Here is a 26764-nt window from a genome sequence, read left to right as displayed (position 1 = left end):
TCCCTGACTCTTAATAATTCAAAAAAGCATCTTTTAATATTTTCGTCTTAAACAGCTCTTTTTAGTAATAAACTGCACAAGAAATAATACTGGTTCTTTTCAGCTTCTCTTCACTGTCCTGTTAGAGCCCTTGTAGACTAATATCCAAATTTCCTAGAGTTTGAACCAGATATCTGTCCAACTCCATGCACAGACATTCACATGCAACTGTATGCCTAATTTCCAGCTGCAATTACTGGCATGTGTAATAACTAATTGTGGACTCAAATACCTAATTGACATGCATAATCTTGGTAATTCTGAATGCAAATTAGGCACACAATTATGACAATCAGACTCTGATGTCTGATTACAAAATTATAGGGCAAGAGCTCAACAGGAGAAGTTATGTCTTATGACAGTGAGGAAGCATAGATGTCTTCAGCTGCGGAGGTATCGATGATCCATTTAGAAGTGACTGAAACGCATGAGCTGAAGAGTAAGAGGATACAAATCCAGTTGTGCATGTCAGCCAGTAAAAGGTCTTTGATACATACACACAGGTTCAACCTAGAACATCAGCCATGTTACACTTGTTCTTGTACCCTTGCATGCTTGCTGGTTTTGTCTGTTTATAAACACTATTCACTGACAAAAAGCAGAAAATCCCAATGATCCTAACATCTGAGAACAGACCACCTATGCAAATCAAAAAAGTACTCTCTTTTTAAACTGTGCAAACTTTGTTAGGACCCTCTAAGTCAGAAACAAACCAACAAATCTATTTGATGGACCCAGAATCAGGAAATAGCTTCTTGTCCTAGGAATAGTTACAAACATGCCTATTTTGAAGAACAATGAGGTACACTAACACTGTTTATCCAAAGAGCAAAAATAATATTCACAAGCCCATCTCTGCTTAAAAATCAGGTGGCTCAATTTGACTTGGACTATTACAGATTTTAAATGAGAAGGAACATAGAGTGATTTTAATAGTCTTCATATTCTATGCTTCATGGAATGGTTAAAGAGAATATTAAAATCACACCATTGTTGCATATGACTGGTATAATTATACAAGAGGATAAATTTATAGCCATTTATCATGATTGAGCTTGGAGTCTCTCTTATAATAAGATTATTGAAAGCGTTTTTTGGTACACCCAGATGTATTCACCTTTTCTAGCCTCACAGCTCAATCAGGAATTGTAGGGATTTTGGACCATATGTGGTTAGATAAATGCATTAAATTTTCAGTCTCCAGCAATTAGGGTAATATTGTCTGGCAAAATATGACAGCAAGTCATATTTCAGTTACTTCTTTTTACAATTACCTTCTTTTTATTTATTAGGGTTTAATACTTAATAAACTTAAATCATTCCAGTTAAGTAATTTATTTCAACAAATCCATGTTTCAGAGATGACACATGATTTTGCAAAGATTCAGGGCACTTTTTCATTATTTGGAACACAGAAGAATTTAGTGAAGTAGAGGGGGCAATCTGAATGCAGGTGACAATCTGATGCTCCTTTCCTAATTTTCGGTCATTGCAGGCAATTTAAAATCTCTTTTGAGATGATGGCCAGAAAACTGTGGAAACTGAATTCTTTCTTCATAGTAGAAGCTCCCAACTTTGTAGACAAAATGACACACTGGTTTATCTAGGCCATAGTAAAGCTGAATAATAATTTATTGATTTGGAGGCAATTCTGAAGAAATTCTAGGATGTCTCATTTTATTGATCTCTCATCTCCCAGGCTGTTCTAATGGCTTTTCCAGGTTGACTTTCTGCAGTTATAAAAGCTGACTGGTACCTACCATCACAACAAAATGACAAATTTTTACCTTCTCGAAGTGAGCAGAACCTGATCACACTCCTAAAAAGTGAGAGAGAACCCTGTTTCTGCACTACAGTCAGGGAAGGTTTTTGGCCTCCATTACACTAATATGAGGACACTCTATAATCTTCATGGTTTTACCTTTTTTAAACAAGAAAAAAAAAAAAAGAGAAAAAAGTACAGCCCTCTTCATTCAAGATCTGGGGAACAAACACATCTGAAAGCAAGTAATGATACAATAAAGCAGAGAACTGAGTTCCAGTTCTCAAATGCCAGGTAAGTGCCATAACAACAATGCCATCTCAGACATATACAAAAAAGAACAAAGTTGTTGGCTAATGTAAACGTTGAAGTCTGGCATTCATATTTTTGTGTAACTTTTTTGGCCAAGGCAAATGTGCAGAATTTCACTGATAGATTTTTCCATAACAACATGACAAAGTTCACTGCAACAGTTGCATGCTTGGCTCGAGTTTTAATTGGCACACAGTCTACAAGACTTCTCAGGCTGTTTTAATGCATCTTAACATGAGGACACCACCTAAAGCCTCACAAATAGAGATATATCACCCAATAAGTTCAGCTTGCTATGGCTTATAGCAGATCCTTTTTCAGGAAGACCTGAAAACTTGTTTGCCGTTATATCATATTTCTCTACCATTGACAAGATGGAAGTACACTGGCAGTGAGTTTACTGTTGTAAAATTCTGTCTAAATCAAGTCCTCATCTCTTATCTTCCTACTTAACTAGATAAAGCAGCTTCTTAGCTTCTTTTTTTTCTTTTTTTTTTTTTTCTTTTTAATCTTAGGGCTTTCGAATTAGCTATGTCCAATTTCCCATTTACGCAAAGTTTTCAGCATTATTACAATGAACAAAGCTTTTATTTCATTCTTATTAAGGCAATATGCTACACAGTAGTGTCAGTAACCTGTACAGATACATTTTAATACATTTTACTTGTGATTACCAAAAATAAGGTACCATTTATGATGAGTAGGTATAACCAGATTATATGGGGTTACAGCACCATGGATTTAAGCCTAAGCATACATGAATAAAGCACTTTCCACTGATTCCAAAGAGGAAAGTTACAGTTCACAACTGATATATGCAGCAGAATTTGTACAGTTACACTGCAAAATTCCGATATTTGCTATTAATTTTCTGATGAGGGTGAGCTTCCTACAGAAAATCATTGTTAATGTGTCCAACATTCCAAGCAAAGTCTTTGCTACTTATAGTATATCATCAGCTTCTATGCATGGTGTAACTCCAAACGTTCCTGAGAAATACTTGGCAAAGATTTATCCGATTTGTGAGGATGAACTACATAAGCATATAAAACAGTGGAAAAAACAAACAAACAAACAAAAGAAAAGGAGGCATATGTCTGATGTGTGAGAGGGATGTTGACTGATGTGTCACAGGGAAGTTTACCCACATGTACTACCAGCTGATAAATACGTGTTCACATCTGCAAAATGCATTTAAGCATCATTCTGTCTGAAGTCCATAGCCAGGACAATTACAGGTTAGCTTCCTGGTGATGATTATCTAACCACTTGTGTTCCCTACCATGTTGTGTTGGTAGACTGGATTTTTTTCAGCAAAGCAACCTTGAAAACAATGCTGAAAAAATATCTCAAGATTCAATATACCCAGATTAAAAACAAATTCTTGGTAAGTAAATTAGTTGCCTGGGGGTGCAATAGAAAACTTCAGACCAAATTTCAGTGGTCTGGGGCTAGCTGAAAGCTTAGGGGTCTATAATGGCTAGCCAGTTAAAATGAAAATATGTATTTCAGTGAGACTGTATATTTTTTGTTTTTTTAATGGCTAAGAAATGCGATCAACCATCTTTTTTGGAGATCTGACAGAGATCAATAAATATACACCTAAGTAATTTGCTTAAATAAAATTCAATATGCAAAATTTATATTTTACCAACCTCTTATTGGAAATTTCACTCATCTTCATTTCTGAATCAGTTTTCTGGTTATTTAATTTCTGGTAATTGCATACAAAAATAAAAGCTCATTGGAAGTTATACACTATATCTGTCTATTTTTGTCATTCTAATTTACACAGGGGTAGGTTCTTGATTTAGTTTGGACTTACAGTGCCTATCTGTGCATCTAGAAGATGATATATTTCATCTGGAAACATTTACAGAGAAATGTCTTCAACCCATATATAGTACATTAAAACAACATATAAAAGAGGAATGGATATTGTAATATTGTTACTTTAAATCTGGAGTTATATTAAATCAGATTGTCATCCGAATCCTTTGGGGTAGGTAAATTGTAACATGGAGTTTCTCAAAGATGAAAACCTCTTGGCCCAAGAAAAGTAGTATTAAAATAGGCAGTTCCACATGTTTGTAATTTGTGGAGAAAGTGCAGACGGTGACAGAATAGTGTCTGAACTATTTCCCACTCTTTTTTAAATTTGTGTATAGCAAATTGATACACTTCAAGGTAGCAGCTGTTTAATGCTAATGCCAAATTATAAATTAGTCTGGTAAAATTCAAATATATGTTACACATTTTATATTACTAAACCACATTTAGAATCACAGATTCATTTCAACCTCATTTATGCTACCCAATGTAATTATAGATTTAATCTTCGTGATGAACGAAACTTGAAGCAAGTTTTGCAAATCAGGGACAGCTTACAACATCCTGAGAATGTCTCCACATATCCAAACTGAACCTCCAATGCAGGTATGTGCCAACACAAAAATTTTATGACAAATGCTAGGCTATGAAATATTCTAAAAATAAGTGGATGCAACTTGATACCTGACATATCACCTGTAAATTAAAATTACTCTTAAAAAAATATCATATTCTCCGATTGTAAAATGAAAGCAGAAACACTATATGTTGGAAAAAGTCTTGTACTGGGATGCCTACTTCGTATCTTAGTAAAACTGCTGGCACATAAATTAACATCAGCCACATCACTCTTATTTTGGCCTTTCAGTACTTAAAAGGGTCCTACGAGAAAGATGGCAGGGCCTGTTAGGGTAGGGCAAGGGGCAATGGTTTTAAACTAAAAGAGGGGAGATTCAGGCTAGGCATGAGGAAGACATTTTTTACAAGGAGAGTGGTTAAATACTTGCCCAGAGAGCTGGTGGATGCCCCATCCCTGGAGACACCCCAGCCCAGGCTGGATGGGGCTCTGAGCAACCTGAGCTGGTTGAAGATGGCCCTGCTCATGGCAGGGGTTGGACTGGATCAGCTTTGAAGGTCCAAACTGTTCTATGATATCTGAAGTTGTCTTTTATAAAAACATAGGGCAAACTTGATTCAATAATGTTTCTCAAAAGGAGTGTTCTGAAGTTTCATCAGACAACTTCACGGTGCAGTTAGATGCTTATTGCTTTGAAAGTTACACTTAACACAATCTTTTACAGAACCAACAATTTTGCTGGGGAAAAAAAAAAAAACAACAACCAACCAAACTTGATCAAGATCCGTAGAAATTATTTCTTCCTTGTAGGCTATTGCTAGCCGTAGAAAGTAAAATGAAGATTTACAATTCAGGACTGCATTACTGTTCTTGAAGCTGGCAGGGAACAGGTTTAGATGCTTAGAATCATCATTCAACGTATCCTGACTCTTTCTTAAAGAAAAGCAGGTTACTTGATCAACATGTTGGAGATTCAGATTGAAAACCTGTTTACTCCAATCTTCATTCCCTTCCCATAACAAAAATGCATTAATATGTTTAATGTTTAAACGTTTAATTATTTTAAAATTATTTGATGTCCTTTAAAAATCTACTGTAATGCACCAGACATACTTATTAGTGCTTAAATCAAAGAAGGAGTGATCTTCATCAAATCACACCCAGAGGTATGATGAGGCTTCTGAAACAAAGAAACAAACATTCCTGCCTTCACTATGCCAACTGTCATGAAATCTGTACCAATCTTCAAAACACGCATTTGAATAAGTTGAATGTGGCAAAGGTAAAAGTACTTATGCCATTTTTTCTTTTATTTTAAACTCCTCTCTTTTTTTAACAAAAAAATGCCAGACTTAGAACGTTCAGCTAACTTGGGCTCCAATTTCATATAAATTAACAAATAAACCTATCGTGCCACCCCTTACTAAAATGGCTGTGAGAAAAGAGATCTAAGATATCAACTACAGGAACAGGGAAGTAATAACATAAAATGCAACCAGAATACAGACCAAACATTATAGAGGAAACAAATACAGCTTCATCAATAAAATGGGGTTGTCATTCAAAGAAAAATGCAACTTCCTTGCTCTGTATTCACTTTGTACAGATTTAGTCTAGTGTCAGGCCCACATCCCACCTGAAAGAGAGAAAAAAGGAGGGGGGAAGGGTGGTATAGCAAAATGTGGGCTTTATATCATCTTTCCTGACACTTGGAACAGAAAATCAAGCCACATTACTCAAGGGGGAATGTCACCATAGAGTGGATAAGAGGGTTAACAATGCTTTAAATGCTTTTTCATACTTTAATGAGTGCATTTTTTTTCTTCTAGGTAAGTAGTTCCCACACTGTCGTCCAGAAAATAACAGCAAGTGGTCTAGAGCCAACATGTGGAATTAACACTGTGTTTACAATACTGTTTCCCTCCCCACCCACCCATGAAAAGCCCACAAGAGTCACACTGTTTCATTGAGAAAATCTGTAAACCAGACAGCCTTTTTTTTTTTTTTACCCCCCAAGACTAATTGGATTTAATGAAAGTCTGTTTCTTTGGAAGCCTGTTGCATTCCCTGTGCATTATGGAGAATTCCTGCAACCAATCCCTGAATGTCAAAAAAGCATGTTCATTTGCTACCCGGAGTCCCATCGAATACTCCTCACCAACAGCATTAAGAACACAAATTTCCCAGGCTGCTATAAGCCCTAAGGCTCAAGTAGTTTCCTGTATCCTACCAAATAAAACTCCTTATGCTCCATTCCCTGAAGATGCTCCCAGGTTTCATCTTACCTAGCCAGGCTGTGCATGGGAACAGAACGGGCCCTGGCTGCAGCACAACTGCCCGCGGCAGAAGACTTCTGTAGGCAGCAAATAAAGTGGTTTACTTAGGCCTGAGCCTTGGCCAGACAGGCTTGTGCAGGAGGGGGATGAGTCGGGCAGTGTCTTGTCCTGGCAGCAGGGAACCCTCTCAGCAGAAGCAAACAAAGCAAACACCTCACTCTGCTCACCCCAGTAGTGGACCTGATCCCTCCCCAAGTCCAAACCTGGTCCATCTGCCCCAAGTCAGTAAAATTTAACCCTATTTATTCTGCTGAGAAGCTGGTTTGCCCTTTAGCCCACTGAAAATAAGTGCAAGTGATAAATACAGCCTAATCATCTTTTCTATTTCTTTGTTTTGTTAATGTTCAGAGATGAAAGAAAACTTGATTCAACAGCAGACGTTCAGCATGTGTAAGTGATATCCTCGGAGCAGAAAGATTCTATTTGAAAACATCTGAGCCTTCTATTAAGACAGCAAAGTAGTTCTTCAATAAATACTTTCAAGACAAATGTAGACTGGAGTACTGATCCTGTGAAAGCAATTTTTATTTGGAGTTATTGAAACAGCTGCTTTCCTCATGAGATAAAAAGCTCCAGACAAACATCTCAAAGTAATTTCTTATCTCTGCTTTTAAGTACTGTATTTATTTGCTACATGTGATGTCAGATGAACCCAGCAAGATACAGTTAGCAAGAACTGGGGTGTGTGTCTATGTATGTTGGGGAGAGATTAATTTTTTTTAAGGATCATTTACTGTGAGTTTTTTATGTTGGCACTCGTATTAGGGCTATATTTATGTGTGTACATATATAGATATATCTATTTAAAATATATATATATACTGCTAAAATGGTTGAAGTTAAGGTTTACTCAGCATAAATACCTTAGTATAATAAAATTGGTTCTATGCACACTTCCAGTAACAAGTGCTGCATTAAGAAATACCGGTCCTTAGTAAGGTGAGGCGCATATATAGCAATATAAAAGAGTGGTACAGCGAACAGTTAAATATTCAGTCCCTACAATCATCAGCAAGATACATTTCTTCTTTCCAAATACGGGAAAAGTATAGCAATATGAACTACTATCACAGAAATTTCTAATTGTTTCTGTTTAAAGTTTGCTAGCTAAAGAAAAAAACATCCCAAAATATTTTTAAATTTTTGCATTTGGTGCTAATAGGGCTTATATTGATAGTAACAGATGTGGTCATCCCTGTTCCCATTCAATTGAGAATATTTGGCGCTAAAAGACAAAATATAAATTTCTTGAAGCAATATATACTTACATCTTCAGACCTATGCTGGGGTCCCAAAAACCAGGTATGTGTATAAACATATAAACTGAATCAATAGCATATATTTAAAAACACTGCCTGTCAACTGCCTGCTCTACATTGTCAATACAGAAACTTACAATTATATGTTGATAATAGCTGTTTGAAAAAACACAATAGTGTTTGTAATAATATTTTTCTTGTTTCTATTTGATCAATTAATAAACAAAAGAAAGGCTATTATTACCACTGAACATGCAAAAGACTACTTACTTAGTAAGACCAGTTAAGGAAATGTGATTTCATCTACTTTCATCTGATATTAACAACAGACACTTGACATTTACTCCAAAAAACACTATGAGAGAAGCCTGGTATATCCGTCAGACTCACTGAAATGAAACTAACAGCCCACGTGACTGAATTCTTACAATGAGTTCCAAAAGACAACTAAATACTTCAACAGCTCTTGACCAATTTTGGAATGCGAATAGTAACAACACTGTAAGACATCTTTCTTCTATAGACATAGCTGAAGGAGTTAATTAAAGAGGAACTTTTTCAGGAAATTAGGTGAGTTTTTCATGAGGCCCCCAGTTAATTTTCCTGTGCTGGTATATTCAATCCACACAGTATCACGCCTTACAACAATACCAGACAATTCAGAAAGCTGTTTGTAACTGTGAATGCAGAAGCCTAATACTTAAATTACTTATTTAGGATTAAGTGGTTGTCCATCTTGACAGTCACAGTATCACAGTATATTTGGGATTGGAAGGGACCTCAAAAGATCATCTAGTCCAATCCCCCTGCTGGAGCAGGAACGCCTAAGTGAGGTTGCACAGGAACATGTCCAGGCGGGTTTTGAATGTCTCCAGAGAAGGAGACTCCACAACCCCCCTGGGCAGCCTGTTCCAGTGCTCTGTCACCCTTACTGAGAAGAAGTTTTTTCTCAAATTTAAGTGGAACCTCTTGTGTTCCAGCTTGATCCCATTACCCCTTGTCCTGTCATTGTTTGCCACCAAGAAGAGCCTGGCTCCATCCTCATGGCACTCACCCTTTATGTATTTATAAACAGTCTTTATACTCTGATTTATACTTGGGACAGCGGCAGTTTTGGGTCTTCCAATGTTTAAGCAAATAAATTATTAACTTCATTACACAAACTAGAAAAAGCGTAATAATATATACATTCACAGAAACTAAGAAACAAAGATTGACAAAGTCACAGTATACAAAAAATACATGAAACTATTACACGCTAGCTATGTCAAGTCTATTCTCTAGTTCTGGGCTTTGAAGGAAAGAACAGTAACTAACTCACCAATATGAACAACTATAAAAAAGGTCATATTTAGTTATTCTCTGAAATCTGAATAATAGAGCACTGTTCATAAAATCTGAGCATCATCTGGGTGGTCTAAAAACTTTTTGATCAATTACATTAAAATGGACCTGACATTAAGTACCATATGGGTGTATGATAATCTGCATTTAGATCAGCTGCAGAGTGATGGAAACGTTAACAGTAGGATTAATTCCAGACAGTACATCTGGGCAATACACTTGAATCTTTAGTCTTAAGTCTAGAACTTGCACAGCTTTCGTATGGCTCATTAGATGCACCCACAATTAGGTGCTCTTTTAGAAAACTGCATAACAGTTCACAAACAAGGGCCTGCAACACTAAATGATTAGACACAATTCACGTCATTCCACATAGTAACCAAAAGATATTTAGATAAGCTAAAAATCAACAGTAGCGAACATCAAGTACATTAAGAAAGCAGCCCATGAAGATTAATTCCTTTAGAATCTAGGTATGTATGGAGGTAAAATGCAAAGAACTCATGTGAATAATACAGTGGAGTAAAGTTCAGCATAATGAGATTAAATTTATTTTGTCTTAGTATACAGAAAAAAAAACTAACACAGGCACAGTTACAAGTGTACTTTCAGAGCTTCGTCAGGAAAAATTAACTACTGCACAGAATTTTAAGCACAAATCAGTGCTGAGATGAAATTTGTCTGATTTGCCTTTAGTAAAAAAAAAAAAAAAAAAAGAGAGAAGTATTGAAAGAAAGATGCAAGGCTGCTGCTGTCTCCAGCCATAAGCAAGACTCAGCGTAGGCAGAAAAGTCACTTTGAGAAGAGAGGAAGCTGTAGAGGGAAAGGAGTTCTATAATAACACAAGAGGCTTATTTTAACAGGCCTTTCCCTGTACAAGAAGCACAGGACTTTCCAAATGTCTTGTTTTGTAATTTTACATGGCACAATCTTACCTTGCCCTTCTAAGAATTGTGATGGAGTAATGCTCACACAGAGCAACTGCATTTAGATAGGAGATAATAAACTAAACTTCAAGCTCCAAATTCATACTGCATTTTCCCTTCAAATAAAACTTTTGCTGAAATAACTTTTTTTTTTTTATTTCCCCAGAAAATTGCCAGCAGGATGAAATTAATTTGAACACTTTCACAGATCTTTCTTGAAGGCATGCATTATTATTTTGACACACCTGTTTGGAATGCTAATTTTTTTATTCACATAGTATTATATTTGTTTGCATTTGGTTTGAGATTTTTTTTCAATTTTAGTGTTAGTTTGATGGAAGAATGCAATCTTTCCCTTGCTAATTTTGGTAGCAGAATGATAGTTCAATTTAAAGCAACTGAAGCATTTTACTTAAAATAATTACTATAATTTATTAATGGTATATTTTTCCATTAAGTTTATTCAATCAAATTCATTTGGAGGTTATTTCTTTTTCTTCCTACTGAGTCACATAAGACTCCTTTGAAATGGCAAAAGGAGAATAATTAATAAATTCTAATAATGGAATGCATTGTACTAGGAAAAGATCATTATAGCACATTTTTATGCACTGCATCCTATCTCTCTGCTATTCTGTTCCTTTCATTCCTTACCTCTTTGTTGGCTCTGTCTGCTTGAACTAATGTTCCATTCAGACATGGCTCTACATAGTGAAGTTCTTCATTATACTATAGAGAGAAATAAAAAGTATGATGAAAATTTAATTAAAAGCTTTGAGAGACACAATTTAATTTAATGATTTAGAATAACAGCGAAACATGCACATAAAACAAGAACAAAAGTATTCGGTTCATTTTTTAAAACTGTCTGTGGTATTTTTTCTTTTTACATGTTTCTTAATGTTTCAGAGGCTTATACTTTCAAAAAGAAGCATTTAATTGAATGGATGCCAACACTCACGTGGAGTTAATGGGTACTCTAGACACTAGCTGGCATAAATAACCTTCAGGTTTAAATCTGGATAGTATTAAGAGGTCATGTTTGATTCATCACAGTCACAATTTCCAATTCCTTGCTACATATAAAAAGTCCTGACAAATATTTGAGGCATTGGGTAACATTTTGGAAGGTTAATTGTGGAACAACTACACCAAGAAGCCTGTAAGCTTGAATCAATCCTGGACATGACTGACAATAGACAGAATGTCAGTCAACCAGAGTAGCTTATTATACACCGAATCATGAAGCTGTGGCAGATCTTAAAGGAATTATATGCTTATCTTGCAAGGTCTAAGTAAGTGGATAGGCCAGTCCTATTTTCAGAAGCATCTTAAGCAATGAAAGAAAGTCTCAATTGCAGTCAGTAGTAGATCTTGCAGTCATGGATGCTTAAATCTTGTAAACCTTTCAACACAGGTCAAATCAATACACAATTACCTCGAGAAAGTCTACACTTGTGGTGGAGACAATTTTAACTTAATTCCTCCTCTCATTAATATAATGTACTCTAGAAGTTATCTCAGATCAAACTATAAGGCCTTTGCATTTAGGCTCTAATCAGTTTCACACTTTCATAGGCATTAAATGTATCAGAACAACAAAACAACAAGATACAACACGTTAAGTAAAAAATAATCCAGAAAAACATTTCATTAGATTAATATACGCACCTACATCCTTCATCCTGTGCCTCAGTGGGAATACAAAAAGCCTTACAATGACTCATTACAGAACACTGCTTGGACAAGGTTCTCTGTCACTGACAATTCTCACTGGCTGTGTCTGTCTGTAGCTTTGATTTTTTTCTACTCTCTTCAATTTAACATCACTCCTTTCTCTACACATATGTCTACCCATAGACCCCTGCAACCTGTTCCACTTTGGACACTTGTCATCATTCATTTTAACAGTGCACTGCTCACCACACTCATTAATTACATAATTACTGTTTGCATAGGGAAGAGTGTTTAATTTTAACTGCATCAAGTTATTCTTGAGGCACTTTGCTAGACTCAGCCCTCAGCTATAAGGAAATATAAACCTACAGCAACTCCACTTACTATTGCTGGTTGTATAGACTGTTTACATCAGCAACAACATAGTAATTGGTTGGTTGTATAAAAATAAACATAAAATTTCCACAATTTCTGCAGCAGTTTTACACGCTTCCCTAATTATTTCATTCCCAACAATGTTATTCCAATATATGAGAGCCTGTGGACATGTTTACTGCTCCAAAAGTATTACAAAAAACAAGGCAAAGATTTCTGGAATGCTTCAGAGTCACTGGAAATCTCTTGTGTGCATCTCTGTGTCATAACCATCTATTGATCTGATAAATGCTCTACTTTCCCCTGTAGTTTCCTTCTTCAAACTGCTTTCCAATCTTTCTTCTGACAGTCACTGCAAAATAATAGTGTCAAATCTACACAACTTCTCTTATTATAGGCCAAAGTCAAGACCACATTCCATTTTACTATAAAAAAATTTTGAAAATCTGTAACAGGCAGCAACACACCAGCCCTTATTCTCAAATTTTTTTCTACCTTCACAGTTTTTTTCAGTATGTTCTTTAATCAATACACTTTCCAGTCAGGCATGTTCTTTGCTTTATTTCTGTAGCTGTCATTGGAAACTATATTAACATACATACTTTTCTTTATATGATACCAAGCACAGTGTCTGTATTTAGCAAATGTGCAATAAAATACTAAAGTCTACCTGTGTCCCAGTCATGGTCTCAGTTTCAAATATCTGTTTGTAAGCAGACTCAGAATTCCCTAATGCTATAGTAGTATCACTTTTCTTCTTTCCAGGCTTATCACCACCACCAAATAGATGAAACAACCTCTTAGTCTATCAGACCTTGCATATAAGTAGCATAATTTTGGTCCATTCGATTTCTATAAGATTTAACTACTCTTCTGAGTAATTTTCTTTACAGGCTGTTCCCACAGACATGATCATTCATCACAGAACCTGATCATTCAGGCAGGCTGAAGAAATTTATCCATAATCTATTCTGTATGAACTACAAGGACTCCAAAGAAGAGACTACACAGAAACAATTTATAATGGACAATTCTACATGTTAAAAACAGGTAACTATACTGCTGTGCTTTGAATTAACAAATACATTTATTCTAATGGATTTTGTTAAAATGGTGTGACTAAAGCACTAAAAGTAATTTAAAATTCTTGGCTCAGTTAATATTTTGTTAATTTAATGTAGAGTTTACATTTTTATAAAAGCATTTTAAAAATTTCAGCATTCGGCAAAATTAGTACTCATTTTATGATAATAGTTAATTTAATGCATGGCTTAGAATTATACTTCAAAGCGAATTGGAAAAATATGCCTTTTGTCATGTTGTTGCAGGCACCTCTATTCATGCATCAGTGAACTGACCTTAAATTTTAACACAGGCAGCACAAAATAGCTCTTGTATTTCAACAATTTTTTTCAATTCAATCATCTAGTCCATCAATTTCAAATAGATTTTGCAATGATCTACCCATGAAAGCTAAAAGCATTTTTTTAAATTATCCTTTTATGTTTAGTCTCTGGAAATACCTGCACTGAATTCTGCTTACTGCCATATACACTTATAAAGTTAGAAGTATGTTTCATGAAAAATCAAATGGATACAAAACAACCCAGTTTTTAACTGTTAGTATGTAGTGACCATAATTCCTAGTGCAGTTAATGAGAATCCTAAATGCCTTTTTGTGTGTGGAATACTGGAACATATATTAATAACAACTACCTGAAATGCAAAGTTTTTAAAACTTTTTGTACAGTGAAATATTGTAAAGGGAGAATAAAAAACTACCAGAGTTTATGACCACAAATTTTGCACAAATGCTTTTCAGACTTCACTTTTTTGTCTGCTAAATTCTGTTTCCTCTTCTTCCACTGACATAAGATACTGGTTTTCTCAATGCTCAATTCCTTTCCATCCTAGACCCCCCACTGTCACCACAGAGCCCTGTCTTACACCAGTCCTGCTTATGGACCTGTTGGAGACACTCAGAGGAGAGCCATGAAGATGATCAGAGGGCTGAACCACCTCTCCTATGAAGACTGAGAGTTGGGATTGTTCAGCCTGGAGAAGGCGCCAGGGAGACCTTATTGCAGCCCTTCTGTACCTAAAGGGGACCCTCAAGAAATCCAGAGAGGGAGTTTTCACAAGGGCATGTAGTGCTGGAACAAAACATACTGGCTTTAAGCTGAAAGAGGGTAGCCTTTGATTAGATCTAAAGAAATGCTTCACTGTGAGGCTGGTGAGAGTGGAACAAGCTGCCCAGAGAAGCTGTAGATGTCCCATTCCTGGAAGCATTCAAGGCCAGCAAAGAGCGGCACTAAGAAAAACCACTAAGCACAGAGCTGCTGACAGAAACCTACGGAGGACACTGACCTCCTGCAGCACCAGCAACAGGGAGGGACCCAAACCAGCAGTGAAGGTCAGGGCTGCTGGGAGCAGGGTGGGGGCAGGGAGGTCCTGGGCAGAAGTTGAGCCTGGGCAAGGGGAAGGAAAGGCTCAATTGGGTGTTTCTTTCCTTTTCTCTCAGTACCCAAATCAGTGATCAGAAGTTTGTGTTAACTGGCAATAAATTACTCCATGCTGGTTGATAAACAGCTAAGTTAGTTTTTGATCAAATTTTAAATTGCAAAAAATTATACTGAGTTATTTCATACTTGTTGGGGTGGTTTTTAAGTATTTACATAGTATTTCTGCTGTAATACTTAGGCAAAACCACTGCTTTGGATTCTAGCTACATAAATCTTTACATTATTTTGTTATAGATGAGCCTTTTGGTTTTCCCACAGTAAAACAACTTCACTTAAAAAAAAACAATACTTCCTTTTTCTTCCTGCACCATTACAGTAACTGTCACAACTACTGATAAATACCGAGATTATACACCAAAAAATGGCTGGTCAAGTATTTTAACAACTACTTAGTTGAAACATTCTTTCAACTTACAGAAGTTATTTAGATTATGGTTAATCACAATTTTTTTTGAAGGACAGTAAAACTTTTTTTTGATAAAGTGTGTAATTATGTCTTTCTACTACATAAGTTTCTACTAATTCTGCAGTTATCATGCAAAGAGATTAATCTCAAAGATATTCTGAACTAACCACTTGCTATCTGCTAAAAATACAGTAAATGCACTTGTACTTCAAGCAAATATACTTCATTCTCCATACAATCTCAGTAACTTGCACTGGTTTCGCTGGGGTCATTTATTTTAGCACACAAAGTGCACTTCCCTTGTGGCAAATATTAAAGAGTTTGGAGACATTTTTAAAATTTGTGTATATGATAAAGCCACATATTTATAAAGTATCAATACTACCAAAAGAATATCAGCAAAGGAGACTTTACAAAACCACAATTTCCTTCTCCTTCTCTCTCTCCCTGCTCTTCCAGCCAAACCATAGTTTTCATGTCAGTTTTGGACTTGTTAAACCCATCCTTACCTACATAATTAATCCCATTACTCTTAAATAGTGTAAAACTAGCCTCTTGTCATAGTTTTAAAACATGTACCTGTGCCATGGAAAACTAACTACCATACACAACTAACAGGAACTACTGATGATCTAATTGGTCGCTGTTAGTAAGCAGCACTAGCACCTCTCCACAATGTATACATGCATATATTTCAGATTCACAGTCAGGAAAGCATGAACAACAGGGAGTTATGCTGGCATTTTATCATGTCATAAAAGCTTCAGCAAAAGCCAACATCTGAGTCTATTAATTCTAATGTATTAACCACTTTGCAGTTTGCACCATACTGCAGAAGCTGTGAGGGGAAAGACCAGTGTGTGGGGATGAACACAGCATGGGACATATCCCAAAATTAAAAACTAAAGGAAAGTAGAAAGTTCAGACAAACTACAAAGAGGATTAGTATTCTTTGTAACTTCCAAACTCAAGTCAATTTATTTAAGGGGTTTCAGATTGCCGCTCATAGAAAAACAGTTTGGAAACACTGTCACCTAAAGAAGCTTGCATGGGAAAATCAGTGTCTGTCCAGTTGCTTCAGATGTCATCTTATATCCATCATTTGCCTGCAACGTTTTTCAAGTGTATTGTATGATGTAAAACATGACAGCAACAAATGACAGAAGAAAAAAAAGGAAGAGAAATTCTGAGACACTCACAGCAATTATATTGAAGAAGTCATCATCTCCAAGGGTATCCAAAATAGATGAAACTGTCTGTTTTGCAATAGTCAAGCGAAGCCCTTTCATGCTGCCACTGACATCAACTAAAATTACCACATCTTTTGGAGAAGTTGCTGCCTGAATGTACCTAAGAGACAAAACAACTTGGTATTTTAAATACAGAACATTTATTTCTTTCAAATTTCTTAAGTATTCATCTATTGCTTACCATTTTCTATTTCTGCAGTCAAATGCAATGACTCCATTCTCATCAGGTTCCCACTTAATTCCTGTTTTTAAAAAAAAAAAAAAAAAGAGAGAGAGAGATAAAAAGATTGTGTTACATTTTCACAGCACCTGTTCAAATGTAGCTGTGGTCTTGGGGCTAAGTAGCACTTAATGGAGTTTCATACGTTAATCTAACAGGAAATGGTATTATGACATAGGAAATAGCAGGGGAAAAAATGAAATAAAATAGAACCACAAAAACCTTTTTTTTTTTCCTTTTTTCTCATTCCTCTTCAGCCTACTGTAAAGTGAAAACCTCTTCAAGCCTTTTATGTTCATCATACTATTGTGATGAAAGTAGTGTCATACTAGGTCATTGGTGATGGGCAGCTTTATCACAGGCTTGCCAAGTCCCTTTCAAGTTTTGAGTGCTTGCTACTTACGGCTGATCTCAACAGGTCCTTTTATAAGGATTAACATTTCTTCTACCCTTGAAATGCCACGGAGCTTGAGAACTGAACTATAAACTAAAACTACCACAGTTGTAGTAGCCATTACTTCCAATCACTTTCAGACATACAGGCTTATAGCAAGCTTGCTTACACTGAACTCAAGACGTAAATCAACATGGGTTACTAAACCATGTCCACTAAAAGAACAGTTCCCACTATGGGCCTGATCCAAAGTTACAGAAGCTGAGAACTAGTTGATGTGATTTTTTAGTTTATTTAATATTTAGTCAATTTGGTACATGATTAAACATAAAACTTAATAGGTAACAATATTATTTTTATAGAAACAGGTTAAAATATATAAGTGATCTAATAGCAATCTATTACAACTGGTGGGAAAGAAAACCTTAAACCAAGTTTTTGAAATCTTTAAATATGAAGATGTCAGGTTAAGTGGAAGTCTAAAAACTGAACAATATATTACAATTAAGTCTTACTGTGTGCATTAATAAAGCACATTATTGAAGTTAAGTACTATATGAAGGGGCTAATTTTTTCCCCTCCTTCTCCACAGTCTGTTTCAAAGTTAATTTTCATATATGTGTACATATGTATGTATTTCTAAACATAAATATATACAGGTACATGAGTTATCTTGAAGGCTTCACCTTCAAATGAAAATGGGTAAAAAAACCTCAGAACATTGTGACCGTTGATTAGAAATCTTTCTACCTGAAAACTAGATAAACTAAAATCAAACCTGTAAGAACCTGTGAAAGTCATGATTTGTGACAATGCTCAGTGGAAACTTGCAGCCATAGAATTCTTTATTGTATTTTAAGTAAGAACTTGTATTATTCTTACCTGGATATTGTCTGAAAAATCCTTTTGCACTTCCAAAGTACTGCCAGATGAGAGAAGGGTCACGATCAAAATTATCAACAAACACCTTATTTAAAGATTCTGACCAATAAACTCCATTTACAATGGCTGGATCTGGGGAGAGGAGAAAAATTTAAAAAAAAGGAGAGAGAAAATTATTTTTACTTAATAGAGTCCATTGAACTCTATCATCTTCAGTTTATTCGGTATCCAAAAATCTAGTGACTGCAAACTACCACAGAACACCTTTTTGTTTCCTTTATCAGTGAAGTGATTCAAAATAAATTATACGCTTAATTAAAGTATGGTTAAAATCCAGAAGAGACAACAGGTAAATTTTTTAGATAAGTTAAAATTGTCATCTGCCTGGAACTACTGTATTGCTTGTTCTGGAGTACACAAATGAGTTAATCTGATAATAGATTATTTACTCAGTTTAGCTTCCCTAAATGTATGGAATGTCTCATGGCAGTACTTAATGCATTTTTTTTTATATATAATCTTCAGCTTGATAAGACTGTTCTCACTATATCTGAAAGTTTATGTGTGGGAACAGAAAGTGAAATATCTTTTATTTCACATTTGGATGAATTATGACATATATACAAACACAATCTCATAACAAACAACACTATTTGTTATTAGGGAAACACTAGACCCAGATTTCACAACAATTACCTCATTGGTTTTGATTCACATAGAGAAATAAAAAGCAAATTCTTTATGCTGAAAATAAACTATTTCTGTTTAAAATATCCCTGTCTATCAACTCCTAAAAACCCAGGCTGTCCAAGTATGTCTTTAAGCTGCAGATTTGCTTAGATAGTGGGAAATCAGAACTCAATGAGCAGATCTTAACAAGTTACTCGATTTCAAACTGAGTTTTGAAAGATGAGAAACAATTAAGATACGCTACATTCCCAATTCTGCCTGTATGTGAAGTCAGCAGTACAAAAAGGAAAAAAGGGAACTAAAAATCACAGATGTATTATCTCATTTGTAAAAGTGTGCACACATGAATACACAGTAACATCCGCTCAAGCATTTGAAATAATGCTTCCACTAGCCTGTAAAATAATGTTGCCATACTGATTTCAGAAGAGTGCTTAGAATGTGATTTTAATGGAGTGGAAAAAAAGGTGAATTGTTATCTTTCTTTACATTCATCAAGAAAAACAGCAGAAAAGGGGAAATGTCTCAGCTAGAAATCTTTGAACATTGCTTTCATCCAAATATTTAGGTTTTTATAGATGGACTGCTGAAAAAGCAACATCAACAAAACAGATGTCATTTTTAAAACATGTCTGCATAGTTAGATGTTTCTCTAGAAGATGAAATAGACATTTAAAAATCTGTCCAACCAGACACATATCAAGCAAACTGATGTCACTGGTCCATCGGTACTACTTCAGTTTTGCCCAGGTGGCAAAATCCATTGTCTGTTTTTTTCCAAGTCTGCAGTTACTCCAATAACGAGCTGTGATAAAGACATCACTAATTAACTGTCAAGACTGCCTATCCTGGGATCTATCATCAGTTTGTAAAAATCTCCTCCTGTTTCAGTGCCCCAAAATTTTGACCCATTTTACATGAGGAGTGAAGCACAAAAATGAGAATTCTATTCTCAGTCTCCTGGAACTTCCCAGATCTAGCTTAAATGTTGTTATTTTGGTTCTGCTCCTATACACAAGTTCTGGTGTAGTGTCAGAATAACAGAAAAGCACAGTAGCATTATTGACTCCACATTACAATATTTAGATAAGATTACGAGTTTAAGTCATCTTCAAAAAGAGCAACATAGTTCAGGTGGTTGGTTTTGGTTTGTGGTGTATGGTCTTTTTTGTCTGGTTGGTTGATGCACCTCTGTCCACATGCACCACCCTGAATCCAACTGTTCCTGACCATATATCCGCACTAAAATTTTACGGTCTCATTTTCTAATAACCTATATGTTAAGCTTGTAGTTCTAGGCAACTTCCAATTTCAGTAATTACTCTGCACTGCTTAAATTGCCCCCACTACTTAATTTAGAAATAGTATGTCATCTGCATCCCCAAAATAGCTGTATGTCAGTAGTGGTAAATTAATGCCTCTGAATATCCAAGAATTTGAGGAGGGAGAAAAATAATAAAATATTAAGCTTAATAGAAATGCAAAATCATTACCATGATATTATGGGACTCAAAGACAATAAATGTAAACAGCTTCTGTCACAACTCTTAAAACATAATTTCTGCCTTTGCTTCCTGGCAGTAACAGTTAAAATATAATTAAAATATTCCCTTTCCCTCACATTTTAGATGGGTTGGCTTGCAATTATATGGGATTTTGCTCCACTGCTGTTTGTGTAGCTGTTTCCTGGGGTTTTTTTGCTGATATTCATTTTAAAAATCAACCTGCAGGCAAATAGGTACACTGACACAAATCTGAAACATAATTGCCAAAGAACAGTACAAATGCATGTAATAATTAAGTTGCTGTCACAGATACTGCTGACCTGAAGAAATACATCTGAAATCTCAACAAAGGCAATCAAGGTGTGCAGCTTGAAAGATGTGCAACAGCATGCCAAAGGTTAGCACGATAACGGAATGTATTTTAATCCAGAGAATCCATAAAAATATCTGGAATAGAATAGGTCTGTGGAACAAAACTAATACATAAATGACAAATTTTGCTTTCTAATTATTCCAGCAAGCTTTACAGAAAATAAGGGAGACCACTGCGGAATTTAGTGGCTGTGAAGAAAATGCAGAACACTTCTCATTCTTGCCATACTCTGCTTTATTACCAAGAAAAAAACGTTACCAGTGATACTTAGGGGTTTTTTTCCCCCCCTTCATATTAGCACTGCAACATAATCATTAATTTCTCCTGGAAAGCTGTCGAAGATGCTGACATCCAAAACAGTGTTTCTTCCTGTAATACCTGGTGATCTCAGGGCAGCCCGCACCACTGCAGAGCCAAACTGTCACACAACAAAGCTGTACGAGCACAGCCGACAGGACTGAGCACTGGGAAAGGAATGCAAAATCCAGCACCCCTTTGGCTCAAAGAAAGCAACTATATTAGCTTAGTTTTCACGACACTGACAACATATTTAGTCTGGTCATATTTTAAAGAATAACAAAATCACATACTTTGCTGGGACATACACCAACAATCTAATAATTACACTACTCAACACTAATATGAATGCTTTTCAGGGTGGTCCAACATATTCAAGAGCTGGGGCTGGATGCCAACTTTGGCAACTGCCTTTGCTTTTTTCTCTCCCCACCCCCCCAGCCTCCACTGGATACTGTGGATGCATCAGCTCACAGATCAAAGCATCTGGCCATCTGTAGATGCAAAAGAAGCTGTTTGTCCGTTTTGCTTCATGTGCTGAGAACCATTCACCAATGTCAAATATCGCATTCCCGCCTAATAAGCATATGAGGTGGTAAAGACTTCAATTGTGTGTGTGACTATGTAGAGGCACAGTAGTAAGCATTCAGTTGTTCCAGTTTCCAGCATCACCCTAATAACATTCCCCAACTCCTCTGAAGTGACAGCAAGAATTGTGTTTATTTTTATGATGAGTTTCATAAGTGGGTTTGGTTCTTTTTTCTTGTTTGTTTTATTGTTGTTAGGATGGTGGCTTTTTATGAACAAGGTGGTCTGTGATTCAACTTTAGTTCTTTTGAAAGACAGACTTACAGCTGTGAACTCCTCATTAACACCATTCTGGGACAAAGATTCAGTTCTGAATCTGCTAAGAGCTTGCCACCTAATTAATTATAAAAAATGCCCTGCAGCAAATCAGTGTACCTTCAAGGTCACCCATTTGGCTACTGACCCGGTTTGACCCTGCTTAACTGATATAATAGCTGAAAGCAACCAGTATGTGGGTAGATCTGTGAATGGGTTAGAGCAAAACGCTAGAAACAGCATATAAGCAGGATCTATGAACACAAAATATTACTTTAAAATATTACCTTTTTTTTTTATTATTATTAAAGGAGGAACTTGGAGCAAAAGTCAAAGACCTCCCTTACTATAGTATCCATCGCACAAAGAAATAAAAAGAAGTTGCCTTAATAGAGCTGTTGTCACAGGAGCAAGGCATGTGGGGCAGTTGCACTTGTAACAGAGTTTAACAAAACAGGATTACCTACCCAGCAATTGCTAAAAGGCCTTTAGCTGAGAAAAAATGAAGCGAGAACTCAGTAATCCCAACATGTGATCACTCCATAAATTAAAATGACCATAGATGCCAGGATATGTCTGTATTTTCAGAAAGGGGGATATGAACTGAAGACTATGAAGCCTGAAAGACTGGTAAGCAAATACCACAGCATGCAACTCTAGAATGCCAGGGTGTGACTGAGACATGAGGCAAACAACATGAAAAAAACACTGCTAGAAACAGCTTTACTCAGAAGATAGGAATTACAAAAATTAAATAGAGACCCTATATGTACTTTGATATCATCACAAAGCAAAATTAGTCTTGAATACTGACAAAAGAGCCAGTTCAGACACCTGGCAACAAAAAATTTCTGCGTAGGCTGATGAAACAGTGGTTACTAGCAACCAGGCAACCTAAAACTCTGCAAGCAGCAGGGCAGGAACAAGCTCATGACAAACAATACAGGAAGCCAGTGGAACATTCTGCAAATTAGAGGAAAAGAAAGCAAATGTGACTGCTGCTAAATTAAGCCAATTGTGCCAATTGTGTTGTATTTAGCGTACAACATGCCAAACGGGACAACTTTAGCAAAGCTCTTATCAAAGTGATAGATAACAAAGGCAAGGCACAGTCTTGGAAGTGTCCTCCTTATAGAAACTTATTAAGGATGGACCTGTTCACAAATCTTGGCAAAAAACATTTAAAACACAAGCTCACGCAAACCTGTAAACGAATGTTTTACAATAAGCGTCTAATTCCTATTGCTCAGATATTCATGGACAGACATGAAATTACAGACACAGGCCAACTTAGTTACACAACGCAGTGCAGTAAGGACCAACAAAAATGCTTTGAACAGGAGATATTAAAGTTATATCAACACATCATGCCTCTGGCATACAGGAAATGGAGGCGGGAGAACCTTTAGAGAGAAATAGTTTAGCATTTAAAATGCATTACAATCATGCTGGGCTATAATAAACTAAAGCTCTACTGCTGCATTCGAGAGTATCAACATAGTATGAATGCCCAAGTATCAGACATGACAGCATTTATCTATTAGCACAAGTCATTGTCTCTCAGCATCTCAAATCAACAGTCCCTTGCTGCTGTTGTGCTTTATCATCCTTGTGTAGCACTTCTTCCTTGCACAAAAGACCATTTGCACCATTTGAATAGAGTGGAAGTTTTACTCTAACAAATAATAGTTGAAAAAAGCCTCACAGATATGAAAATGTTCAGCTGGTTCAAAACCTCTGAAGCTAGTATTAAAACATATTGAAAACACTGAGCAGATGCACACATCCATCTTGGGATGAATACTTTACAAAATCAGTTACGGATTCTCAAAACACTATTTGCTTCTTCAGGAATGTGCCAAATAAAAGCTGCAAGAAAGACACCTAGATAAACAAAGGACAGTGTAAAAATGTCTTTGTAAGTTTTTAGCCAAACAATATTTTGAAACAGTTTATATTTTAGCCAAGCGTACTAACACTTAACCAGAAGAGCAAAAGTCTTCTTTTCTCCTCTTCACACAGCACAGACCCCCAAAAAATCAAAAAGGGTCTGTGTTATGTAGCAGGACAGAGAGAGAAATTATTACTGTATTCGGAAATAGCAGACAAAATGAATAAAATGTATCTTAAGATAAACTTATGTGATGTGATTCTTTGTCAAATGTCAATCTTCTCTGCTCCATACTAAAGAAAGGCTACAATTTTTACATTTGCCATACAACCATTTAATCAAATGTTTGTGCATATTCAATCCTAAATGTTTCCAAAAATCCAGAATGATACATTGATTATCACTACCTTTACATATTAAGAATGCTTTTCCAATATGGTTCGTGGAGAAAATAAAGTTTTGGAAAATCTTTAAATAAAACAAAATAACCTGGAAACCAAATAAAATTCCCCAATGCACCCTAGCATTTAAATTCAGCACATTGGAATAATTTTTTTATCAAATAATGAGGTGGTTTTCATTAATATATTCCACACTGGAAGATACCCTTGATACTTTACCCTGTTTGTTATTTTAAGCCAAGAACGGAACATACCCCAGTTCCCAGATTGTTTTTTCTCATTAAAATAATGAAATAAACACAAATAAGGAAAGCTGGCACTTTAAAAGAGAACAAACAAATTATAATTCATTTAAATTATTTTTTAAAGGTATATTACTATGGGAAAAGAGGGAAACAGTTTGCACACACTAGCGGGTAATGATCAACAAAATCCTCCAAGAAATTGTCCGCATGCACAGACAGAAAGGGGAAATAACTGCTCTTCAAGAATAATTAGGCACATAATACCAATAACATGTCTAGTGTATAACGTCTATTTAAACACACCCCTTCCCATATATAGCTGTAGACAATAGATGTACAGTGGTTTGTCTGGGAGTTTTTGATAGGCTCAAACCTTTATTTGGGTTATACAGTAATTACACAAAAATGGAAGAGAGCACCAAGAAAATCTCAAAAGGAATCTTTTTCCAGACTCACAATGCAGGGAACAAGGTAAGGAGGTGGACGCCTTGTATATTTAAAGCAACTAAATTTCTTTGCACTTGGTGCAAGACAAAGGCAACTGCTTTGGGGAGAGGATAATGATGCCCTAAAAGATGTTTCTCAAACCTGCTTGGGTGGAATTTATTCCTACTGCTGCTGAAGGAAAAAGAATGAATCTTTTTGCAGACACACACATTAAATAAATAATGCCTGGCTTTGGGCACTAACTTCTACTCCAGGTAGGAAACTGAACCACAAGGCAACAAAAAAAACCAAAACATTTCAGTCTCACAAAAAGGAGAAATTATGTTTATAAACTATTTTTGGAGAAAGTGAATTTCAAAGTTGTCCTAAATTATAAAAAAATGTGTGTCTAAATGGCAGTTTATATGATTTCTTTTTTATCCTACATTATAATGCATATTTCATGTAAGAACTTCTCATCACTGCATTCCAGACTGACGTTTCAAGCAAGCAACACATTACCAACACATCTTTAAAAGCTAAATTCAACTGGATGAGTGAACACTAATTAAGCTAGTCCAACAGGTTTAACAGTCTCCTTACTGGTTCTGCAGTTGTGACCGTCTGGGGACAGATCCCCTAATTTCAGTGCTGACATGCTTAAAGTTTCCTTTCATTCAATCATGCTAATTACAAACAGGTAAGACATTTTGCTTCGCTTATGGGATGCTTGGGTAAAGCAGGTAATCACCAGGATAATAAAAATGGAGCTGACATAACTTATTCAATTTCTATTCAGGTAAGCATCCCAAAAAAAACATTCCTCCAAATCAGAGGTGTTGAAAGTAGGGACCGTAACAGTGCTTTAGTTAAACACAATTTAAAAGTCTTGGTTAACTGTAGATTAAAATGTACCTTCTTCAAGTTCAGTAAATCCACTCTACTTCAAAAAGAGGTTGCCGTTGCCTTGCTTCTTATTTGTACTCTTTGTCTAGTGATGCTTTTGTCCTTCATTTACTTCACTCTTGAACATTTTGTATTTGTAGTCTATACTCTTCCCTTACAGCTCAAAGCGTTCACATGCCACTTCTCTCATTCACCATTCCAATATAATATCCCTCAAAGCAAAACAGGTGAGTTGCAACAAGTGAGGACAAAATTCAGTTTGAACATACAAACCTGAGACATCTTCTAGAGAGGGACCCAGTGTGAACTTCTGCTCCTGAAACTCGAGGAAACAGACCTCCCTGTGTTCACACAGAGCCACTTGCACATCCCCAGGGAAGTGTGGGGCAGGACCAGGCACCCAGATACTGACTCCAGCGCTGGAAGTCACAGAGCTGAACTAGCACAGCACCAAACATGAGCTAATGAGGACACTTATAACAAGATTCATTATCTGCAACTCTACATTCTGCAGTAGCCTTTTCATGCTCTCAGTTGAGCTCTGGTGTGTGCTGTGGATGTACCTTTACACATTGCTTACATGGGTTACCTAGTACCCAGGCCCAAGTGAACAGGAACTAACAGTATTAAACAGCTGTTGCTTCCAGCCCTTCACAATGGGAGCTGAAATGGTGGCTCCACAGCTTCTAATCAGTCATCAGAGAAGTCAATACTCATAACGGACAATTAGAAAGAAAAATGAAAGATTAAAGACGAGATAGAGTAGAATTCTACCATTATAGGCCAATGATAGATTATTGTCACTTTCTTGCCATGGAAACAACAAGGACACTGGGGAGGTACCAGGCCTAACAGAGGTGTCTCAAGTCAAAAAGCCACTTAATGTCATACCTGAGATCGTGCACATTAACAAACCTTCACTGGCTGACATTTGTCAAAAGGTGAAGCCCAACTCCAAGTAACTAAGCAACAGCAGCTGAATAAGGAATGGTAGACAGTAGAGCTTTTTAGAAGATAAAACTTAATGTTACTGCTTAGCCTGTATCTAACATCTAGTTGCCACGGTGATGTGGATG

General features: G+C 36.1%; 1 protein-coding gene across 9 annotated transcripts in view; it reads right to left on the bottom strand.

Moving 5' to 3' along the window:
• The window catches only part of CACNA2D3 (calcium voltage-gated channel auxiliary subunit alpha2delta 3), a 458229-nt gene that overhangs the window by 218371 nt on the left and 213094 nt on the right, over positions 1 to 26764 (bottom strand). For all 9 annotated transcript variants that reach the window (XR_010475065.1, XR_010475064.1, XM_065075322.1 and 6 more), the window contains 4 exons: positions 18112 to 18243; positions 16797 to 16857; positions 16565 to 16715; positions 11040 to 11114 (listed from right to left, as the gene is read on the bottom strand). Coding sequence is in view for 7 of the 9 variants with exons in the window: in XM_065075322.1 (XP_064931394.1) it covers positions 11040 to 11114; positions 16565 to 16715; positions 16797 to 16857; positions 18112 to 18243 (419 nt within the window). In the remaining 2 variants the exon portion in view is untranslated. The remainder of the gene's footprint in view (positions 1 to 11039; positions 11115 to 16564; positions 16716 to 16796; positions 16858 to 18111; positions 18244 to 26764) is intronic.

The sequence above is a fragment of the Columba livia genome, chromosome 10, assembly GCF_036013475.1.
Source record: "Columba livia isolate bColLiv1 breed racing homer chromosome 10, bColLiv1.pat.W.v2, whole genome shotgun sequence".
NCBI classification, from domain to species: domain Eukaryota; kingdom Metazoa; phylum Chordata; class Aves; order Columbiformes; family Columbidae; genus Columba; species Columba livia.
The sequence above is the reverse complement of the archived record's forward strand: the minus strand, read 5'-3'. Positions and strand labels throughout refer to the sequence as shown.